This window comes from Aquarana catesbeiana, linkage group LG06 (assembly GCF_042186555.1).
Source record: "Aquarana catesbeiana isolate 2022-GZ linkage group LG06, ASM4218655v1, whole genome shotgun sequence".
Taxonomy (NCBI): Eukaryota; Metazoa; Chordata; class Amphibia; order Anura; family Ranidae; genus Aquarana; species Aquarana catesbeiana.
This window is the reverse complement of record NC_133329.1, coordinates 82,137,976-82,162,074: the sequence shown is the minus strand read 5'-3', so window position 1 is coordinate 82,162,074 and position 24,099 is coordinate 82,137,976. Positions and strand designations below refer to the sequence as shown.

The window sequence follows — 24,099 nt, the reverse complement described above, 5'->3', positions numbered from 1 at the left end:
CACTTTTGCACAGCGGTAACGGTACCCTAATACCACTTTTTCAAACACACCTGTGTTGCAGCCTGCCACAATGCTTGGTATTGCACTACCCCCGCTTTGGGGGCTTACTGCTAAAAATAGCGCATGCACCTATTTTTTGTGTGTGTTGGGCAGCCCATTCCAATGCCCATACGTAACTTAAATTAATGCACATCCACACATTAAAGGTGCTTTAAAGTGGGTCTAAAAAAACCTCCTCTGGGCAGCAGCCCCCCCAATACTTCCCTGAGCTCCATCTCGATCCAGTGATGTGCACGAGAGCCTCAGCTCTCAGGGAACTCTCACTTCTCATTGGCTCGGGCAGCAGTCCCTTCAGCTTCCGGGGGTGATGTCCTCCGCTGACCCTTGCCTGAGATCAGTCTCTGAAGCCAATCGTCTGACTAATAAGTATGGGATGATCAGTTTAGGCTTCAGAGCTCTTGTCCAATCATAACCTATACTCCAATATATACTATTTGTTTTTACAGATATCAGATATGCACATCATCCCCTGATGAAGCGAGGAAAGCTCGCAAAATGCGTTGGGTTAGAGATGTATTATGCATATCTGCACTACATATACTTTGTGATGTTACAATTTTATGGCTATGTTTAGAGGACTATTATGCTACGTTGCTTTTTTCTGTAATCCATGCTCATGTTCTTTGTTGGATGATCTTGTTACCAATCAAAAAAACTGTTACCCTTTTTTACTCATATTTGTTTATCCTTGATCACCATGAACACCAAGTTCCAGGGGCGACTATTGTTTCTCTGCTACATATATAGGGATGGAGGTGTTTCTTGTTAGGGGACAGTTTTCAGACTTTCCTTTTCGGGGCAGCAGTGGGAGCCACTGGCTCTTGCTGCTGTCAATTCCAGCCAGTGTGCCAATGAGGAGAGAGGGAGGCGGAGCCAGGCCGCGGATGTGTGTGAATGGACATGCAGAGCAGCGGTTCGTGAGCGAGCCTGCTTGGTGCCCCCGCGTATTTTTTTTTTTATAAAAATGTTTTCCTATTTATCATCTTATTAACCATTAGTTTACTCCTTTTTCTTTTCTTTTAATTTTTATTCATTTTGTTAAATGTTTTAGGCCCAATTCACACTTGTGATTAGCTGCGGGCAAAATCCGCATGTGCAATGGGATGCTGACTGCTACAGTAGTAATTGCAGCCATCCGCACATAGACAGTCTGCATTCAGGGCTGCGATTAGCTGTGGGAGTTGTCAGCCATTGTTTTCAATGTGGAATCCGCCCGCAGCCCCCAGCTGGTTCTCCCATATGTAATCACTATTACAAACGTAAAGTTAAGGCAGGGTTCACATCTAAGCCACATGCGATTTACAGCAGGAGTCCGTTGCGTCTCCATTCACCGCTTCAGGTCCAATTGCGGTCTGAATTCAGCCCGCGATCTGAATACTGCTATACTGCTATAGTGCTGGTCAGTCACACAGAATCACGTAGATGTATATGTGATTGTTTAGTTCCGGGTAGGGGGCGCATGCGTGGCGATCCGGATGTGCTGTCACATGCTGATTAGCGGATCCCGGCCACAAATCACCAAGGATTCGCGGTCGAGGCTCGCTGATTGGCGGAGCGGATGACAGGAGAGAGATCTGTGTTGGTAAACACAGATCTTACTGACTGCGGGGATGTGTCGGTTTTTGTCTCTGCAAAGCACTCTCACAGTCCCGCTATAATTCATATTTTTTTTTAATTTTACATTTCCAGTATCATGTATCAATTTGTATTGGATGTATGTTATCCTTCTGCATTTAATTATAATTATTGCGATTTCGATTCCTATCAATTATGTTTACTGATTACCTGTATCAAATATTTTATGATTATCGTTATGCTAATTATTGAAATTATATAATTATTATTATTATTATTATTATAATCATTACTATTATTCTATTATTACTTCTATTATTATGTTTATCAATATTATTATCATTATCAATATGAATCAATTTATGTGTCCATCCGTGTTTTACTATCTAAATCAAAGCAGACCATATCTATCTATCTTAATACTATTATAATAGATAGACAGAGAGATAAATAGAGATAGATAGATATATGAGAGAGAGAGAGAGAGAGAGAGATATATCTATATCTCTATCTATCTATCATCATTCGCATTGCATGCCTCACGTAAAGTCTCAATACCTCCTTCTTTATTCACAGTCCCGCTACAAGTTGCTGATCGCTGCCATTACTAGTAAAAATAAAATAAAAGTTCCAGTATATATACACTGTCATTTATAGACCAAGTTTCACGCAAACCAATTAATATACACCTATTGGTTTTTTTTTTTTACCAAAAGACATGTAGCACAATACATTTTGGCCACAATTTATAAAGATTTTTTTTATTGGATACGTTTTATAGCAAAAAGTAAAAAATATAATAATATTATATATATATATATATATATATATATATATATATATATATATATTTCTTTTTCAAAATTGTCAGTCTTTTTTCATTTATAGTGCAAAAAAAACAAAAACCCAGTGATGATCAAATACCACCAAAAGAAACCTTTATTTTTGTGAAAAAAATTATCTAAAGTTAATTTGTGTAGAAGAGTGTTGCATGACCGAGCAATTGTCAGTTAAAGTAGCACAGTGCCAAATAGCAAAAAATGGCCTGGTCACGAAGGAGGTAAAATCTCCTGGAGGTCAAGTGGTTACGTTCGTTTTGGTACTCACTTTTGTTGTCAGCGGTTTAGACATTAATGGCTGTGTGTTGAGTTATTTTGCGGGGACAGCGAATTTACACTGTAAAACAAGCTGTACACTTATATTTATTTACAAAAATGTGAGGGGTGTACTCACTTTTGTAAGATACTGTGTATTTATCTTGTCATCTTAATTCCCTGCATTAGGGTAAAAAATGTTCAGGTAACTGAGCTATTGCTTTCTTCACCCCCCGCCAGAACACAGTGGTTGAGAGAGCTGATCGAATGCTGATCGGCAGACCGTTTTCAGTTCTGCCCCTTCGACAGAAGCCGGACGTTTGGCTGGCTTCTGTCGGACCGCCTGCTGTACACACATGCCGAATGTCAGCGGGTTTCTATTGAACCATCCCATAATGTCCGATATTCAGCCCGTGTGTACGGCCCTTTATACTCATCTGACCCCTCACCCGATCCAGCGCTGTGCCCATTTGTAGCGCCTATCCCCATTCTCACAAGGTTTACTGAGGCAGTAGGAGTTTTAAATCCTGTGACAAGCCATGCTGTCTGTCTCTATGGACACAGGCGGCATGGCTCAGGATTGAGCTTGCAGGTGTACCACCATAGGAAGCCACTTCCCATGGCGGCAGATAGGTATATCATGTTTGACTTTACACTTTCAGTTCTGGTTCACATAGGTGCGATGTGGGAACATTGCGAATCCAATGCCATATGCGAACAGCTGGGAGTGTCAATACAATGTTAATGGCACTTCCATTTCAGCTCGCATATCGCACTGCGAACTGACAGTTAGGACATTAATCGGATCGCATGGGTGTGAACACCCATGCGATCAGATTCTGGTGCGGACCAAAAAAAAGGGTCCTGTGTGAGTTTGGTCCGAATGGGATGCAGATTCAGCCATACTATCTTTATGGCTGAAATCGCATCGCACAGACATTGCATGCGATTTGCACTGCTGTGCGCACCTTTGTGGCAGTCAGTAACAACAAGGTCATTACCGAATCAGGCTCAGGTCAGGCTGACAGAAAACAGCGAAGCCCAATCACTGTGCAGCACTACTTAAAAAGGAAGCAGAGGCTGCCCATGTTAATGATAAACAATGGCTGACCCATATATGTGTGCAGTTTCCAAATATACTCAGAAATGGCTTTTGAAGCATTAGCACAGACTGATTAGATTATCCACTTTAAAATAAACCTGAAAAAGGATGACATTTTCCTTTAAAAAGAGTCAAAGGAACCTTTCTTCTCAGATGAAATGGAGACGGAGACAGGAAACATGAAAAGGAAAAATTTTAAGCAAAAAAAAAAAAAAAACACAGGCATGCTGAAGATTGCATAAAGCGAGGACTGAATATCAATACAAAATACAGATGGAGGAATACATTAGAAGCTGCTGCCCGGGCCGGCTGTCAGAACGGCTTATAATCTCTCTGGGTGTCTCCCTGGAACAAAGCAGCAGGTACAATGTCCCTATTGTAGGATGTGGGCTTGTGGGTTCAGGTTGGGCCAGACCTTACACACCTGCATTTGCTGCTTCTGTGCTTCTTAAAGGGCACCTGTCAGGAGAGAACTATAGAGGCTGTCTGTTGCTGAGAAGACTTGTTACCTGGCTGTCATGCTGATCCTCATTATTAGGGTTTACATACCCTTTAAAGCCCGTCTAAACCCAACAACAAATGTCGATAGTATTCCTTAGTCCTTAGATGTGGTGGCTGCATTCGTTTTCTTTTTCACACCTTTTTTCCCGTTTATTATAACCTGGTAATCCTGTCATGAACACGTATCCTGTCCTAGGGTGATAATCGTACAGAGCAGTGTGGTTAATCCTAGTAAGGGTGTGTGTTAGGACTACATAACACCTCCCTCTTCTCCATAACAGAGTGAAGTGTTACGTAGTCCACAATGATAGCAGGGAACAATGCTAACAAGTAACAGTTCAGGGACAGACAGTAAGCGATCAGCTCACAAGATTTCTTGGCTGGATTTGTTTGCACTTGTCAATCAGATATAATAAAACACTTTCAATGATATATTTAACCACTTGATCGCCGGAAGATTTACCCCCATCATGACCAGGCCATTTTTTTGTGATACAGCACTGCGTTACTTTAACTGACAATTGCGCAGTCGTGCGACGCTGTACCCAAATAAAATTTGTCAATTTTTTTCCCTACAAATAGTTTTCTTTTGGTGGTATTTGATCACCTCTGCGTTTTTTTTTTGTTTTGTTTTGTTTATAGTGCAAAAAATAAGACGAACCATTTTGAAAAAAAATAAATATTTTTCACTTTCTGCTATAAAACACATTCAATAAAAAATGTCCCCCAAAAAAATTCCCAATACCTATTCTGCTACATGTTTTTGGTAAAAAAAAATCCAAAGAGTATATTAATTAGTTTACAAGAACGTTAAACCATCTACAAACTATGGGATATACAGTGGGGACGGAAAGTATTCAGACCCCCTTACATTTTTAACTCTGTTATATTGCAGCCATTTGCTAAAATCATTTCAGTTCATTTTTTTCCTCATTAATGTACACACAGCACCCCATATTGACAGAAAAACACAGAATTGTTGACATTTTTGAAGATTTATTAAAAAAGAAAAACTGAAATATCACATGGTCCTAAGTATTCAGACCCTTTGCTGTGACACTCATATATTTAACTCAGGTGCTGTCCATTTCTTCTGATCATCCCTGAGATGGTTCTACACCTTCATTTTGAGTCCAGCTGTGTTTGATTATACTGATTGGACTTGATTAGGAAAGCCACACATCTGTCTATATAAGACCTTACAGCTCACAGTGCATGTCAGAGCAAATGAGAATCATGAAGTCAAAGGAACTGCCTGAAGAGCTCAGAGATAGAATTGTGGCAAGGCACAGATCTGGCCAAGGTTACAAAAAAAATTCTGCTGCACTTAAGGTTCCTAAGAGCACAGTGGCCTCCATAATCCTTAAATGGAAGACGTTTGGGACGACCAGAACCCTTCCTAGAGCTGGCCATCCGGCCAAACCGAGCTATCGGGGGAGAAGAGCCTTGGTGAGAGAGGTAAAGAAGAACCCAAAGATCACTGTGGCTGAGCTCCAGAGATGCAGTCGGGAGATGGGAGAAAGTTGTAGAAAGTCAACCATCACTGCAGCCCTCCACCAGTCGGGGCTTTATGGCAGAGTGGCCCGACGGAAGCCTCTCCTCAGTGCAAGACACACGAAAGCCCACATGGAGTTTGCTAAAAAAAACACCTGAAAAACTCCAAGATGGTGAGAAATAAGATTCTCTGGTCTGATGAGACCAATATAAAACTTTTTGGCCTTAATTATAAGTGGTATGTGTGGAGAAAACCAGGCACTGCTCATCACCTGTCCAATACAGTCCCAACAGTGAAGCATGATGGTGGCAGCATTATGCTGTGGAAGTGTTTTTCAGCTGCAGGGACAGGACGACCGGTTGCGATCGAAGGAAAGATGAATGCGGCCAAGTACAGGGATATCCTGGACGAAAACCTTCTCCAGAGTGCTCAGGACCTCAGACTGGGCCGAAGGTTTACCTTCCAACAAGACAATGACCCTAAGCACACAGCTAAAATAACGAAGGAGTGGCTTCACAACAACTCCGTGACTGTTCTTGAATGGCCCAGCCAGAGCCCCAACTTAAACCCAATTGAGCATCTCTGGAGAGACCTAAAAATGGCTGTCCACCAACGTTTACCAACCAACCTGACAGAACTGGAGAGGATCTGGAAGGAGGAATGGCAGAGGATCCCCAAATCCAGGTGTGAAAAACTTGTTGCATCTTTCCCAAAAAGACTCATAGCTGTATTAGATCAAAAGGGTGCTTCTACTAAATACTGAGCAAAGGGTCTGAATACTTAGGACCATGTGATATTTCAGTTTTTCTTTTTTAATAAATCTGCAAAAATGTCAACAATTCTGTGTTTTTCTGTCAATATGGGGTGCTGTGTGTATATTAATGAGGAAAAAAATGAACTTTGTTATATTGTAGCCATTTGCTAAAATCACTAAGAGTGAAAAATTTAAGGGGGTCTGAATACTTTCCTTCCCCACTGTAATAATGGAATTTTAATTTTTTTTATACTAGTAATGGCGGCGATCAGAGACTTGTAGCAGGACTGCAATATTGCGGCAGACAATTGGAAACAAACTGAGACTTTGCAGGGACTAGTGGCACCAATACAGTGATCTGTACTAATGACACTGGCTAAGAAGAGGTTAAACATCTAGGGTGATCAAAGAGTAAGTGTGCCTAGCCAGTGTTTTTGTGTCCCTTTTACTAAGGGAAGAGATGGATTTTGTCCCCTGCTTTGCAGGAACACAAGATTCATCCTGTCCCCCCTGTCAGAATGAAGATCGATCTGTGTATTTTATCGATGAACGGTGGGTGCCCGAGGACATCCAGTGCCCGGCACCTGCAGATCGGCTTCTGCTGTGAATAAACTTCCCCCCAGGCATAGTGTAGAGTCATCTTTAGCAGTACAACTGCTATGGGGTGATCTTTAAGTGGTTAATAGATGAAAAGGGAGCAAACAAGAGCATTTTATTGTTAACATACTTTAAAGGCAATGAAACAGATTTGTGCTTGGCCAGCATCTGGTAGGAATTAGTAGGTCAGTGAAAAGAGCTAGTATGGCTGCTGAAGAACTACAGAGATAAGCAAATCCAATAAAGCGAGAAAAGAATCCGAGAGTCTTGTGCAGCGACTCACCCATTAATGATTTCCTTGTTCTCGGCCCTGATAAAATGCTCCTCGGGGGTTAGGATGCAGAGAGAGTACTTCTGGCCAGTGCGGCTCTCCGCGTCTATAACGTCCGTGCATTGGTTCATGTTTATCGTCCCCTGAGGGAGAGTAGTAGGCTGCAAGAGAACATAAACACACTTAGTATATCTCAAGAGCTTCAAACAAAAAATAAAAATAAATACAAAAACAAAATGCAACAAATGTAACAAACACATATGATACATAGAGAAAAGATTTCTGCTGTTATATTATAAAAAATTTAAAAAAGATGAGCAGGGGGGGGGGGGGGCTAGAATGGCAATAATAGATGTAGCTTCTATATGGGGAAAGAACCAAATCAATAGATGCAAAGGTTATGAATCTGTGCATACCCTGTGCAGAGAGCGGAGCTGTGGGAGGGGCCCAGCAAGCCCCACCCACTACAGGCTGTCTGCAGAAAACTACAAGAGGGGCGGAGACAAGACCAGTCACCCTGCACAAGGAGAGAGAGCAGCAGTGAGCGGTCTTTATTGCAGGAAGCTCCTGCACAAAGGGGAAGTCAAACACTGGATTCCACAGATCTAGAAGAAATACACAAAGCACACCAATATATATATAAAATACACATACATATATATATATATATTTATATTTATTTATTTTTTGCGGAAATTAACGATTAATTCCTCGATTTTTTGATCGATCAAAATTCTTTTGATCGTTACTCGCCTCTCCGCCAGCTTCAGGGAGTTCCGTCGGAGATCCGGTGACGTCACGGACATCGACCTCACCAGACTTTTCCCCCCTTCCCCAAGTGCCTCCATCTGTTAACAAAGGGAAAGAGGGAGGAGTCCGGTGACATCACTGGACAGTGATGGTAAAAAATTACTTATGTCAGTGCTACAGTTTGAATTTAAAACGTATTTGTGTGAACTGTGAAGTTAAGTCATGGATTGTGGAAACTAACTAGTGTCGGGTGATTGTATATAGTGTATACCACATTTACCACTGACTAATGCAGAGTTGCAATGCAAGGAGATCAGCTAAAAGTAGATCTGTATGTGCGTTATAATTAATATTAATTGAAATTAGTTGATTATTCGATTAAAATGTTCCTGTTCGATTAATGGATTTTTTTTTTTTCATCAGTAACAGCCCTAATTATATATATATATATATATATATATATATATATATATATATATATATATATATATATATATATATATATATATATATATATATAATTAGGGCTGTTACTGATGAAAAAAAAAAAATCCATTAATCGAACAGGAAAATTTTAATCGAATAATCAACTAATTTCAATTAATATTAATTATAACGCACATACAGATCTACTTTTAGCTGATCTCCTTGCATTGCAACTCTGCATTAGTCAGTGGTAAATGTGGTATACACTATATACAATCACCCGACACTAGTTAGTTTCCACAATCCATGACTTAACTTCACAGTTCACACAAATACGTTTTAAATTCAAACTGTAGCACTGACATAAGTAATTTTTTACCATCACTGTCCAGTGATGTCACCGGACTCCTCCCTCTTTCCCTTTGTTAACAGATGGAGGCACTTGGGGAAGGGGGGAAAAGTCTGGTGAGGTCGATGTCCGTGACGTCACCGGATCTCCGACGGAACTCCCTGAAGCTGGCGGAGAGGCGAGTAACGATCAAAAAATCGAGGAATTAATCGTTAATTTCCGCAATATATATATATATATATATATATATATATATATATATATATATATATATATCTTTTTTTTTTTCTTTTTTTTTTTATTATATTATATATAAACAAATATAGAAGAAAATTATATCCTGGCAAACTTGTGAGTGGTAATTGTGCCAAGAAATAAGTGAAATTCCTTAATAATTAACTCTTTATATCAGATTTGGTCATCAAGGTGCAAGCAGCATGTTCTGTTACACAATACATGATAAAAAGGGAAAAGGTTGCATATTTTTAGGAAGTACATGGTTTTTATAGCATAGTTTATTCGTTTTTTTGTTATTTTTTTTTAAAAATGACATGCTTTTATTCAGACTGGTTGGCATTTCTCCCTCAACTCATTGATCTGTGTTCAGTGCTCTGTGTGTTCGTAAACGCATAACTCTGTGCTGTGATTGGGACAGTCGATCAGCAGGTATACAGCCAAAATCATTGGCTGTATCCTGCTGACAAACTCGTGCTGTGTCCAATCACAGCACAGATCAGCAGGGGGCACGTGCACCTGAAAACGAGGAGCGGATTGCCGCTCACTAGCTGGTACATTACATGTCTTTCATACTCACTAGATTAGTCTTCTGTATTTTGCAAAAAACCTGGCTATCTTGCTGCTCTTTATCTCCCCCTTCTGTTCATATCCCCAGTGAACCTAGGGATTTTGCACCTGTGGTGGTAACTCTGCTCAGTTTTCAGTGAGTTTCTATGCTAAGCATTTCCTCCCCATCTCATCTGAGCAGCCCATGTGACTATAGAGTCACACATGTGGGTGAATACAAAGTGGTAAATGACAGCCCACTCCCTCCCTCCTCCTCCATGCCCACTAACCAGCTAAACACATTGGGGGTGGGATATTACATGTAGATTGATGGAGGCTTCACCTCCCTCTTATTCTAAGACCCAGGCTGGAGGGGTGTGACACAGCCTATGACTGACAGAAATCCACCCACACCATGTTTTTACCAAAAAAATAATACAAATTTGATTTAAAATTTATAGTTGTGTGACGATTTAAAAGTTTTTTTTTTTTTTTTTTTTTTTTACTCTATTTCAAAAGCTGTTTTTTTTTTTTTGAACATGTGACCAGCAGCAGAAGACAAGAAGCTTCTCCTGCTTATTTTTTATAGGCTGGGAAAGATCTGGGTCATGTGACAGCTGTATATCTATTAGGAAAAGGGTACTTTTTTTTTATTATTATTAAAATAATTACAGTGCCATCATTCATACACAGAAATAGAAGGGACAATGTAAATTAAACAGCGTGTTTTTACCATTCACTTTAAGCTGGCCATATACTACTGAAATTTTGTTCATTTGTTTTGTTTTAAGAACCTTTGTTCGATTCTATGGCGGTTGAAGGATACGTAAAGGTTTGTTTAAAAAACAAAAAAACAAACCTGTCATACTTACCTCCTCTGTGCAGTTGGTTTTGCACAGACTGGCCCGATCCTCCTCTTCTGGGGTCCCTCAGCGGTGTCCCTGGCTCCTCCTCTTCTCGAGTGCCCCGTTGGAGAGCCGCTCTCCCTCGGGGCACTCATGCGGGCGCGCTCCCGTATCCTCCTGCTGCATCCATTGACAGACAGCAGTCCTCACCCCCGCCCCCCGCGTCCTTGGATTTGATTGAGAGCAGTGGGAGCCAATGGCTGCGCTGCCCGCCATATATGGGGTAAGTGCTTCTTACCCAACCGACCGGACCTCAAAAAAATTACCACCAGCCGCCACTGCTTCAAAATGTCCTGTACACACTAGTGGAATGTCCGACAGAAAAAGTCAGACGGAAGCTTTTCATCGTCTATTCCGATCGTGTGTAGGCCTCATTGGACTTCTTTTTTCAACAATTCTGATGGACCTAGAAATGGAACATGTTCTAAATATTTCCGACGGAACCTATTCCTATCGGGAAAACCGCTCGTCTGTATGCTGTTCCGACGGACCAAAAACGACGCATGCTGTGAAGCAAGTACGAGATGGAACCTATTGGCTACTGGCTATTGCACTTCTTTTCTAGTCCCGTCATAAGTGTTGTACGTCACCGCGTTCTGGACGGTCGGGCTTTGGTCGGACTTTGGGTTGACCATGTGTAGGCAAGACCGCTTGAATGGAATGCCGTCGGAGAAACCTTCGGAGTTTATTCCGACGGCTAAACCGGTCGTGTGTACGCGGCATAACAGTAAATGTGGTTATTGTTTGGGAAGTTCTACTTATTTCAAAATTGAAGCCAAAAGAAGTGCTTTTGAATGACATTCGTCAAGTCATTGAATGTACAGAGAATATTCGTACAAACATTTGTTTAAAAATCTACTAAGCATACTGTTGACGGACTTACAACCTCTGCTGGAAGTCTATTCCGAGCATTAACTACTCTTTCAGTAAAATAATATTTTCTAAGATTAGTTTTGAACTTTCCTCTAGTTAGTTTGAGGGCATGTCCCCATGTTCTTGATCTTGGTTTTATATTGAAAACCCTGCTCTCACTCACACCCTTCATGTATTTAAAGGCCGTCTCTCCTTTTCTTTCCTTCCTCAAGACATTTCCTTTATTAAAAACAAAAAAAATTACTTTATAAATAGACTTTATGGGAGAGGTAGTGCTTCAAACATTTACTCATCTGTTTGTGTTACTGATTACAGGGTAAGGGTAAGAAGTACCGTATTAGAATGAAAGGTTTCACCCATATGGAGCCTGGTAGGGGGCGGTTGGTGTCCTCACACTAAATTACAGGGCAGGTAAAATAGATAAGGTTATAAAGAACATTGCTACGCAAACTAATAAAGACGACGGCATGGTAATGACCAATTAGAGGCCATCTCAGCACAGTTACTCTGCACCAATCTTCTCTACACCGAGGAGAACGCAGATGATGTGTCTCGCAAACAAGAGAAGAAACCGGGCAAACCGGTTTTATTGAATTGTACCAGATGCTACAAGTCTGTGTCATGCATGAGAGGCACTACAGAGGGCTGCGCATTCCCGATGCCTTGTTGTATCACACGATGCCTTGCTTCCAGGAAAAGGTCAATGCTGGGGAAAGCTGCAGCGTGTACAAAGCCTGCGGGGCCGCTCTTCTCTCACACTAGAGCAGCCAAGAACCCGGGCTGTACTCCTGCAGACCCCACTTGGAAAGGAAACCCGGGCTGAATGACAAAAAGTTCACCCTGTGCAGGGGGAGTAGGAAAAGAGCAAGACAGGGAGGCAGAGAGCGGGGAATAAAGCCCTCATTATTGTAATCCAACTCCCAGGCCTCAGAGCACGAGAGATGAAAGACTGCTGAATGATTCCTGCTTACACGACGCTAGAGAAAGGGCTGCGGGGGGCTTCATCCGGGGTTTCTGCTCCACTCCATCTCCAGAATTAGAAGCTGCAACATTTACAGAGACTTATGAAAATACGAATTATTTGATGGTATTTGCTTTTTACTGTATTGAGAACGAAACAAAGATATATTATTTAAGAAATATGATAAGCTACCCCAAGTGGTCAATGCATATGTAGACCCTCCGAAACCATTAAGTCCAGGTGTCTCCAGTGAAGGGCACTGTTATCACAACAGCGTACAAAGACATTGTAGACACTGGTTTCCTTCCAACCTTGTGGTAGCAGTTTGGTGGAAGTTCTTTTCTGTTCCAGCCTGACTGAACTCCTGTATGCAAGGCCAGTCCCTTAAGGACAAGGTTTGATGAGTTTGGTGTGGAGGAACTTGAGTGTCCTACACAAAGCCCTGACCTCAACTCTACTGAATGTTTTTATGATGAATTGGAATAAGCTAGATACGCTCAGCCAACATCTCCATATAGACATGGTTTAAAGAGTTTGGTGTGGAGGAACTTGAGTATCCTGAACTAAGCCCCAACCCCAGCCCACTGAACATCTTTGGAATGAAATGGAACTAGCCAGGTCCTCTCATCCACAGCCCATCTTCCCATCGCACAGGTTTCTGGAATAAACTCTAAAAGTATTCGGTGCTGTAGCAATAGCCAGCTGGATACTGGAACCTATGCGATATGTAGATATTCACCAACACACCAAGGATCATCAACTTCATCCAAACGTTTTTTTATTCAAAGAATGATCACATCACAAACTGGTGTAGTGCAACGTTTCTGAGCCACGCAGGACCCCTTCGTCAGGCATATATATTTTCTGATATGTACACAAATCATGCATTCTGTATGCAGGCCAACTAATCGGCTGACTAACGATTATGAAAATAGTTAACAACTAATTGTTGTCATTTAATCGATTAGTTGTTTCAGCCCTACACTGAACACCTTTGGGATGTATTGGAATGAGCCAGGTCTAATCATCCAACATTACCATAAAGACATTGTTTGATGAGTTTGGTGTGGAGGAACTTGAGTGTCCTGCACAAAGCCCTGACCTCAACTCTACTGAATGTTTTTATGATGAATTGGAATGAGCCAGAGCCGCTCAGCCAACATCTCCATATAGACATGGTTTAATGAGTGGTGTGGAGGAACTTGAGTGTGCTGCAATGAGCCCTTACCTCAAACCTACTGATCACTTTTGGGTTGAATCGCAACGCCGCCTGCAAGCCTGTTTTTCTTTCGTCCCAACATCAGTACCCAACTTCTTTCATCCGAGTGGGTCCAAATCCCCACAGATGCACCGAGCCTGATAAACTATTGTTTATCACAGGGTTTTTGGCACACATGGGATATTAACACTGTGAAAATTGACTTTGATAACTTTACAAGCCTGCATGAAAAAACTCCTGACATTATACTATACAACAGCAGTAGCATTTTTCAAGAAAGTTCTACCTTTTATCATTAAAAAGCCATCCCTGATCTTCAGTGTAGTGACTATGTTCAGACTGAAATGATGTCATCAGTCTGCTGCAGACAGGGGGGGCATTTCTTCAGTCTCCTCTCCTGCAGTGATCCGACTGCCACATTGTAACTTTGTATCAAGTCAAAAAGGTGAGAGTCTGCAGTGGAGGCTGATATGTCTCAAGACACAAAGAACACCCAAGAACTGCACAGGCACCAGGATTTCCATGACCAAGTTGGCATCTCAGTTCAGGAAGTAGATGCTGACCCTGGATGATGCTTGAACAAAGATGGCTCCCGTCCTGGACAGAAAAACAGATGTAAGCATTGTCAGGGGGAGTTCTTTAATCCCTATGAGGGGTAGTAGCTACCTGGAAGTGTGAAACGTCCACATTACATAGAATGCATTCACTTAATATGACAACATATAGTTCCAAAGCTAGGTCCACATAAATCACGGTTTACGGTTTGTGCCAGTATAATCTTTAATCCTTCCACTGCCGTGGATTTAGTTCTTGCGTCTGAAGCAGCAGGAGTTAGTAATATATGCTCCATGTGGGAGCGACAGTCTCTTCCTGTACTGCTGACAGCAGTTTCACCAACCAGAAAGTGAGGGAAACTTTCAATCAGAACACAGACAGAAATAAAAATGCTTTTCCTTAGCAGATTGAATTCCCTGTCAGGTTTATTTTTGCATCTGTATGCCTTTTTCAGATTTTTCCTCACTTCCTCTCTGATGAAAAAGTTGTCACCAGGACAGGAAGTGATCGTAAATCTCTCTCTGGAGCCCCAGATAGCAGTAATATCTGAAAAGCGTTTATATCCTTCCCCATTCTATCCGAAACAAACTTTTTGGCTTGCCATACACAAGCACTCAAAGCTACGTTTTTTGTTTTTTTTTTTTCTTCTTATGCCCCGTACACACGGTCGGATTTTCCGATGGAAAATGTCCGATCGGAGCGTGTTGTCGGAAATTCCGACCGTGTGTGGGCTCCATCGGACATTTTCCATCGGATTTTCCGACACACAAAGTTTGAGAGCAGGCTATAAAATTTTCCGACAACAAAATCCATTGTCGGAAATTCCGATCGTGTGTACACAAATCCGACGGACAAAGTGCCACGCATGCTCAGAATAAATAAAGAGATGAAAGCTATTGGCCACTGCCCCGTTTATAGTCCCGACGTACGTGTTTTACGCCACCGCGTTCAGAACGATCGGATTTTCCGACAACTTTGTGTGACCGTGTCTATGCAAGACAAGTTTGAGCCAACATCCGTCTGAAAAAATCCTAGGATTTTGTTGTTGGAATGTCCGAACAAAGTCCGACCGTGTGTACGGGGCATTACCCTTGAGGCCAAATGCAGGAAGCCATTTAACAGATAAATCCTATTCCCCAAGGGGGAAAGCCAAAGTCATGTCACCACTTCCTGCTAAACTACACAGCTTGGTTTATACATGAAAATCGGGAGATGTGATGAATACAACTACTACAGAAATCAAGTTTCAAAATGAGCCTGGGACCCTAAGGGATCTAAAGTCAGCACTGGGAATGTCAGTTCTACACGGATTAATGGTCTGTTTTCACGGTGAACCGGTAAGCTGCCAGCAAGCAATCTCCTCTGCGATTTGCTTATAATACATGACCCCCCCCCCCCCCCCCCCCAAAAGCTATTGCTATGTTTCCTCGGGCACAGTCACAGGACAGAGGGGTTATTATTGCTATGGAAATGCAGAGTGACTGGAGCTTCTCCAGCAACAAGAGGTCTAAGACACATTTGCTGGTAAACAGTGTACAGGACACTTCACCAAGGAGACAGAGATATTGATGGACGGCACCAGGCAGGAAAGTTCACATTGACTCAAAATAAAAACAAGGGAGAGATAGTTCAGGATTGGGTCAAAAAGAAAAAAAACGCAGGTGACCCCACACCATATTGTTGAACTTATCAGTTTGCTTAAGGCCAGTCACATTTCTGTGGCATGGGGTACTGAAGTCCTTTTCTGGAAAAAATTACCAGTCCTATTATTTTTTTGCCATTGATCACAGTCATCAAGTCCAATTTCTTTACTGGCCAGGTTGGTAAAATGCTGGGTAAGCAGCAACCCTAGTCAGCCCCCAATGGTTCCTAGTGAAGTCATAGTCTGTTTCCCCATTGTTGGACATTGTAGTACTATAGCAGCCTTTCTCAACCTTTTGAACATTGAGGAATCCTTGAAATAACGTTCCAGTCTCAGGGAACCCATGCTAATAATTACTACTACTGTATATCTACATCTCCCAGTACATTAGCATAATGGTCAGAGGGAAGAATGTTCCCCTTACAGATAACTAAAACGATCATTGGGGTCAGTGGTTACTTATCTGAGAGGCAGAAGTTGCTCATTGCTTGAGAAAACCCTGGTAATCTCTGGTGGAATCCTGGATGAGAAAGGCTGTGCTTAAAGTGGATGTAAACCAAATTCATGAAATCTGACCTGGGCACATATCTGTAGTGTTTTCTTATCTCTCTCCAAAGCCCTGAGTCCCATGTCTTTCTGCTGTTTCGTTCCTCTGTTATCAGTATAACTTCTGACAAGTACTCAGACAGCCTAAAATGTGTGTGTGTGTGTGTGTGTGTGTGTGTGTGTGTGTGTGTGTGTGTGTGTGTGTGTGTGTGTGTGTGTGTGTGTGTGTGTGTGATTAGCAGAGAGCAGGTCTGGTCACAGCACAGCTCTGAAAGTATCTTCATCCTTCTGTCTATGTGGAAGGGGGTGTGTGCCTTTCCTCCAACCAGCTGTCACAAAGTGTAAGCCAAGACTACACTCCTGCTGAATGTGGAAGTAAAAATTCTAACACGATGTAAGAATTCTAAAGAATATAGAAAGAAGAAGACAGCTTATATACATGTAAAACGTATGTGGGGATATTTGTTTCATCTCTGTGTATCAACTGAGGCTGTTCACCTCACTCGGTATAGGAGAGGGTTTACATTCACCTTAAGGAGCTGAGGAAGAGGGGACCTACCCTCGAAACGCATCAGACATTTGTAGGGTCTTCCACGCACTTGGAATCGGCACGGTGGACCAAGCCATTGGCTATGTACAAGGCATTAGCCTCTAGTTGATGAAGATCCAAGGTTCCCAATTGCCAGAACATCCGCCTTGAGCGCAGGAGGTTGTTTGCTTTGTTTATGCATAAAATATGGCAAAAACCCTCCTAAAAACAGTGCCTATGCACTCCAGTATTTTCAGCCTCATAGCTGTATATGTGCAGTGTGAGATCATCTAAGGCACTGCTGCCTCTGGTTGTTGGTCTCATAGGATTTGGTGATGTCAACAATGTGTTGCTCAGTGTTCTCTGTGCTGGAGAGGAAGCTGTACCTGAGGGAACTGTAGTACAAGGATCTCCCTGCTTCTGCTTCACTCATTCTATGCTTACGCCACCTCACCTGCTGCCCCCCGAATATTCCCCCACCAGTCATTAGTGAGGCAGTTCTGATATGAGGCGGCAAAGCCCTGCTCCTCTACTAAGATGACTGTCTCTACACAGAGCTAAACAAGGCATGGGAAATCAGTAATGGGGAAAAGATCAGCTGTACTGGTGACTAGTCCTTTGTCCTCTGCTTGACATTTTTGGGCACAGCTTCCAGAGTTCAGGTCCTCCAATTCTACTATCTGCATTGCTATCAGGAACATGCACAGTGTGGACAGTTTGGATGGAAGTCCATTAACCGACTGATACGCTTTTGGGTTGTAGAAGAAAACCACATTGCCTGCAAGTATCCCAAGACCATAGTGATGAAGGGCAACAGTGCTCTCTTTAACAGCTGATCAAACGAAAGTTTTAACAGTCCCATTCATCAAAATTTGATCTACCAATCCACTTTTGTCAATCAGATTGCTACAAACCGCTCGAAATTTACATGCTGGGCACAGGGTTGGGAGCCCAAGAACTCACCACTAGAAGCAGACGTGTCAAAATATACAAAAAATAAAAAATAAAGAATAAAAAAAAAAAAAATACATGGAACCATTTTCTGACATTTACATTGTTTGGCAGTTTAGTGTCAGAAATAGTCTCAATATATATTAGTAGAATTCATAAGAGAAAATTTCATAAGAGAACTTGTAGCCTTGTGCTTCACAATAAAAAAAATAAACCCAGAAAGTGAAAATAGGTGAAAGTAGATGTCATCACTGACTGAATGGCATTTAGTTTACTTGTTTTCACTTTATACTTCCTCTGTTGCATATCAGTGCTGCAGATCTCCTTCAACCTCTTTGCAGCCATTTCAGGTCTACATGCACTTGCTGCAAGTCCTTGCCCAAGGCAGGGTTGTGGATGGTGATAACTGTGGAACAGGCCTGTGTAATGTGTGCCGGCAGGGCCTGCTTGCAGTCTACAGTGGAAGCCCATGTGACAGCACAGTGTGTGGAACCGATAGTAGCTATGCCACTCCAAACTTTCACACTCATACCATCACCATTGTAAAACCAGCTTTAAGAAGATTCACAACAGATAGTCTTGACCTTTTATTCATCCATCTGTCCTCTATTTATAGGGCACTTTTCATTTACGCTAGCTAAAGTACAGCTTCAATAAATGGAGGAGGAGTGTAAAAAGGGCTGTCATAGCCACCACTCTTGATGACTGCATATGACAGGTCCCTCGGCTCCACACTGGCAGAGTAAGGCAGCGGTGATGGAGTAGGTGGCATCAGAGGAAGGAAGGTTTCAACTAAAGCACCAGCCAGCAGCACAAGGCAAATATAGCACTGACTGCATGAGATTCTACTGGCTGACTCTACACTAACTGCAGCAGTCTGTTAAGGTGACAACTGATATATTGCAGTGGACAGGAAAAAGACTCTCCACGTTGAGTTTTGTGACCCAACACAAGGGTCGTCCAAAAGCCATTTCCATTGCTCAGCATGTCTCCAGCTTGCACAGTTGGAAGATAAATCTGAAATGTAAAAATAAACCTAAAAAAAAAAAAATTAGAAACTTTGAAATGACGTTCTGCAGAAAATTGTCGGGTCTCAAACTTCCGCTGACTGCTGTTTAAAGCACCAGGTGGGAGATGTCCTTGTGAAATAAGAAATACTAAATACTAAAATAGACCTCTTTATGGTTCCTCTTTCTATAGTGGAGACATCCACAAAAGGTGGACCTCTTCCCTGTTCTTTTCTATAGTGGAGACATCCTTGTGACAGCCACAAAGGTGGACCTCTTTATGGTTCCTCTTTCTATAGTGGAGACGTCCTTGTGATGTCCACTGAGGACCTCTTTATGGTTCCTCTTCCTATAGTGGAGATGTCCTTGTGACATCCACAAATAGGACCTCTTCATGGCTCCTCTTTCTATATAGTGGAGACGTCCTTGTGACATCCACAAAGAGGACCTGTTTATGGTTCCTCTTTCTATAGTGGAGACACCCTTGTGACATCCACTGGTGGAAGACCTCTTTATGGTTCCTCTTTCTATAGTGGAGACATCCTTCTGACATCCACAAAGGAGGACCTCTTCATGGTTCTTCTTTCTATAGTATAGACATCCTTCTGACATCCACAAAGGAGGACCTCTTCATGGTTCTTCTTTCTATAGTATAGACATCCTTCTGACATCCACAAAGGAGGACCTCTTCATGGTTCTTCTTTCTATAGTGGAGACATCCTTGTGATGTCCACTGAGGAGGACCTCTTTATGGTTACTCTTTCTATAGTGCTTCATCTATATTGCTGAAATGTCAATCTAAGACGGACCAAACTTTTTTTGTAATAAAATGCGAAAGAACTCTAAGTGAGTCAGGGTTAACTTCTTCCTCTCCTTAATTTCCCCAAAACAAATGCCTTGGGAGGAGAGTGTAATTGGAACACGACCTTATACCCAAAATAACTAATCTGTCTGCTTCAAGCAGCATACAAAAAATGTAAGATTCCACCAGTCGAGCGGGGTCTGTCTGTGCCCTTATATGGATATGATGTGAGAGAGACACGGCTCCCTACTTCATCTCACACACTCGCTTTCTAGCAAATCGCTTTGTGGCCTTTCAGCGTCACCAGCTGTGGTAATCGCAAGCTTGCCCGTTTAACCTTCTCCAGAGCTGGGCCGGACTCGGCCTGTCTCAACTGAATTCTGCGTATGAAGGCGGTCGCTCTTACATTTTTAGGAAAACTTATTTCAGAGTTTCTAGCAAAGAGGGAACGTTAACGCTTTAAGCCAAATCCAAACTTCTGAAGATCAAAACGAATCGATGCCAAAAATCCGCTCGCAATGAAAACGTAAAATAGAAAGGAGCGCAGTTAACTAGTTTCCTGTCATGCTGATCTGACAGTTTTCAAGTTTTTTGACCCAGACCAGGCCTACAGAACTCCTGAACGAAATACGTATTTCAAGTCAGGGGTTTAGATTAACTGAAGTCAAAGGATGCATCAACACCAAACGTGCATGCAAAATGCAGCTTTGGGTTAGTTTTTCCCCAGTTGTGTTTTCTTCTCGGCGTCCAGGGGGGAAAAATAAAAATGTCTTGTGTGCATGAGACCTAAAGTTTAAAAAAAAAAAAAAAAAGCCAGCTGCTGGTCAGGTATCTGTGTGGATCCCGACAATATAGTTGGGATCCTTCCAGAGCCTAAAGCCTGGTACACTATCAGTTTCTTTTCGTTCAACGCAGCGGGCTGATTGTAAAAAACAAAAAAACAAACTCCTGAACAGCTCGGGAGGGCCTTCTGTACTAACTATGCAATGTTAGTACAGCGACCTCCCCATAGAGGTATTTTATTCTGGAAGTTTTCATGTAAATGTTCCAGATCGGCTCTCGAAAGTAGTGTACTGACCAACAGAAAAACAAACGAACGATCTGAATACGGATATTTTTATCTGACTTTCTAATAGTGTACTAAGGGTTAAGTGCACTCCTGTGACGCACAAGAGCTTCGGTCATACTTTTGATGCTAGCAATAGACTGCGTCAGATGTCATTTTTGATTTTGCCACTTTAGACACTCCAAGGAGCGGAATCAGTCATCCGTCAGCCTCGGTCACGGTTGAAAGGAGGAGAATATCTCATCAGCTTGCCCTTTAAATGGCAGTAATGGAGCTCCGGCCATGGCTAGATAGTGTTGGTACACAGAGGACGAACGACAGAGAGTCTACGGGTCGGATCAATGACATGCAGGTATGCAGTGCAGGTATGAAACAGGACAAACCTGTGTGGAGGGATGTCAGCACCAGCTCTAAACGTGCAAAACAAAACGGCTGTGTGTGTTTACACTCCCAGCTATGCGCAGAGTATGCAGGCGGGAGCCGTGTATTCATACCGCCCCCCCCACACACACACACAAGATATTCCCACATCCAGAGCACAATGACACATTCATAGCACTGTAATCTTCTCGCTGCGTTTGTTCATGGAACAAGCTGACGCCTGCTCCACCTGAGCAGTGATAGGGACACGGCCCCCCCCTTCTACAAGACAGTACAGAGAAGGGCTGACTTACACAGGCCATTGTTTAAGCAGAACTCCGGCCTTCCCTTCAGTCTTACACAGTTGTACTGGCTCCCTCCTGGACTGAAATTGCTCACTCCGATTTCACTGCACACTGTGAGCTTCTCACAATGTGCATTAGAAACTGCTTGGCTCATTTTGTGGCTAGACGACATCCAAGATCATCTAACCCTTTCCTTGACAACCTGACTGTCCCGAGCCTGCCCCCTTTCATTCACTGGATTACTACTCTTTGCATCACATGTGGGCATAGCCTAGGGTGGTCTGTAGGCAAATAAAGCCTCCTCCAGACCGACATGCACCCGTCAAGTCATTTTCCCTATTCACACCAGAACGTATCGATTTGAATGTGAACTGAATCGTCTCAGGGCGCTTTTTGCCACCGGTGTCCATCTGCGGTATAAACGCAGAACTTTACCCCATAGAGTCCCGACGCGCTTACAACAAATACACATATTTTTGGCCAATTTTTAGACAGGGTCTAATTAACTTACCAGCATGTCTTTGGAGTGTGGGAGGAAACCGGAGTACCCGGAGGAAACCAATACAGGCACAGGGAGAACATGCAAACTCCAGGCAGGTAGTGTCGTGGTTGGGATTTGAATCAGCGACCCTTCTTACTGCTAGGTGAAAGTGCTATCCACTACACCACTGGGCTGCCCTGCCACTGGCGTTTTCGCAAATTTTATTTATTTCGTTTTTTTCAGCTTTTTTTTTTTTTTTTTTTTTAAAGCGTTTTAGAAGCGTATTACAAGCGTTTTACAGCTTCGGGCATTTTTGTTTAGCCAATAGAAAGCACTAGGACCACCTATCATTCCCTGAAGATTCTTTAGAAGCTGAAACGCGTTGGACTCACATGTAACAATTGGGTAAAATCTGACTACAATTAATACAGCCTACATTGCAATAAGTATTTTAGGGGGAGGAGAGAGAGGGGAAATTAGGGGTGGAGAGAGAGGGGAAATTAGGGGTGGAGAGCAGTCTCAAGTCAGGCGTTTCTATTGAAGTCTTTTGGGCCAAAAACGTTTGTAATCTGCCAAAAAGAAGCTCATGTACTTTTTTGAGCTTCAGATGACAGAACGCTCAGATGTGAACAGAGGCCATTGATATTAATGGGATTGGACTTTGAGTGTTTTAGGCTCTGTTGCACACCATGGCATTCCGGAACGCAGTTCGATTTTGCCGCAGTTGAAGCCAGACTAATTTGCGGCAAAATCGTGAGAGGTCTGTCGCCCGAAAGACGTTTTGAAACTTTTTAGGCAACAGGCGCCCTGCAATTTTACTGCGATTCAGGTGCCATTGAAAGCAGCGGGGATCACAAGCGCGTCACGGGTTTTGCAGCAATGGGTCTCTGGCAATCTATGGATACTACAGGTTTTTTTTGGCTGAATTGTCTAAGATTACGTAGTTGACAAGTTATTGTTAGGATCGAGGTATGAGTATCAATGTGACGCACATACTGAATATGCTTTTGATATTTGTATCTATATTACAATGTGACCACCTATCATTCCCTGAAGATTCTTTAGAAGCTGAAACGCGTCGGACTCATGTAACAATCGGGTAAAATCTGAATGATTGTAAAATTTTATTGATGTAACATGTGCGTTTGATTGGTGGAGTAACAATTAATAGAGTCAGAAATCTTCTCCATCAGCCTTGTTTTTATGTAACATTTAATAAAGTTGATCGTTTTACAATTTTAGTTTTTATTTTTGATTTGGTGCCTTTCTGGGGGTATTATGAATTGATTGGGGATGTGGCACCCTGGCTTACTGCAGACCCTTAATTGTATGCCCAGATATTATTGTCATGTGCTTTGGGGACTTTAGACTGTAAGCTCCTTTTGGGCAGGGACTGATGTGAGGCATATAAATGCCCTTAATAAATACAAATACATTTTCTTCATGCATCCTTGTAAAGATATTGAAAAGTCCACTTCACGTAGGTGAGAGAAGAGAAATCATATCCCTGCTTTCAGTCCCACTATTGTACAGATCCTAAAATTAACCACTTCCATGTTCACATCTTTATCCATCAAACCCCCAAATCCAACCCCTGATGATTTACACAGCCCAGCAATCTGGTGATCAATTCCATTTGATTTTACTCCCGAGAACCTGTGCTCTAGTGTGCGGGCACAACTACAGGCTCCATAGAGGTGAATGGGAGAGCCATGCCCATGTTGAATTTCAGCTCCAGAATGCACCACTGTCCAGGGCCTGCTCTACAAAATCTGGATGATGGGTGAATGGATGAGATGCAGGCGGCCACAAGGTGAAAAGTGTAAAACGTGGGATGCCGGAATGCAGGGACAGGATGCTTCTTCTGGGTGTGTCCCGCAAATGCTTGAACGCTGATGACCCACACAAATAGCGCTAGTGAGTGTATTTCACTGACAATCATCCCGGTGTACTAAAATCTGGATTATCTACATCTGTAGATTAGAAAATCACAGCTTTCATCCCAAAATAAGAAATTACATTACTTGGCAGACAGGAATGTGTGAACAGCCTTTGGTGAGAAAGGTTGTTCAGCAGCAAGATTGTATTACTGGTAATTGTCTTGTAGGCACTGGGCAATACAACTCAGGCCCACCATACT

General features: G+C 42.3%; 1 protein-coding gene across 3 annotated transcripts in view; it reads right to left on the bottom strand.

Moving 5' to 3' along the window:
- The window catches only part of MPRIP (myosin phosphatase Rho interacting protein), a gene marked incomplete in the record, with an annotated part of 237,778 nt that overhangs the window by 104,597 nt on the left and 109,082 nt on the right, over positions 1-24,099 (bottom strand). For all 3 annotated transcript variants that reach the window (XM_073636314.1, XM_073636315.1, XM_073636316.1), the window contains 1 exon segment: positions 7,462-7,610. In XM_073636314.1, coding sequence (XP_073492415.1) covers positions 7,462-7,610 — 149 coding nt within the window.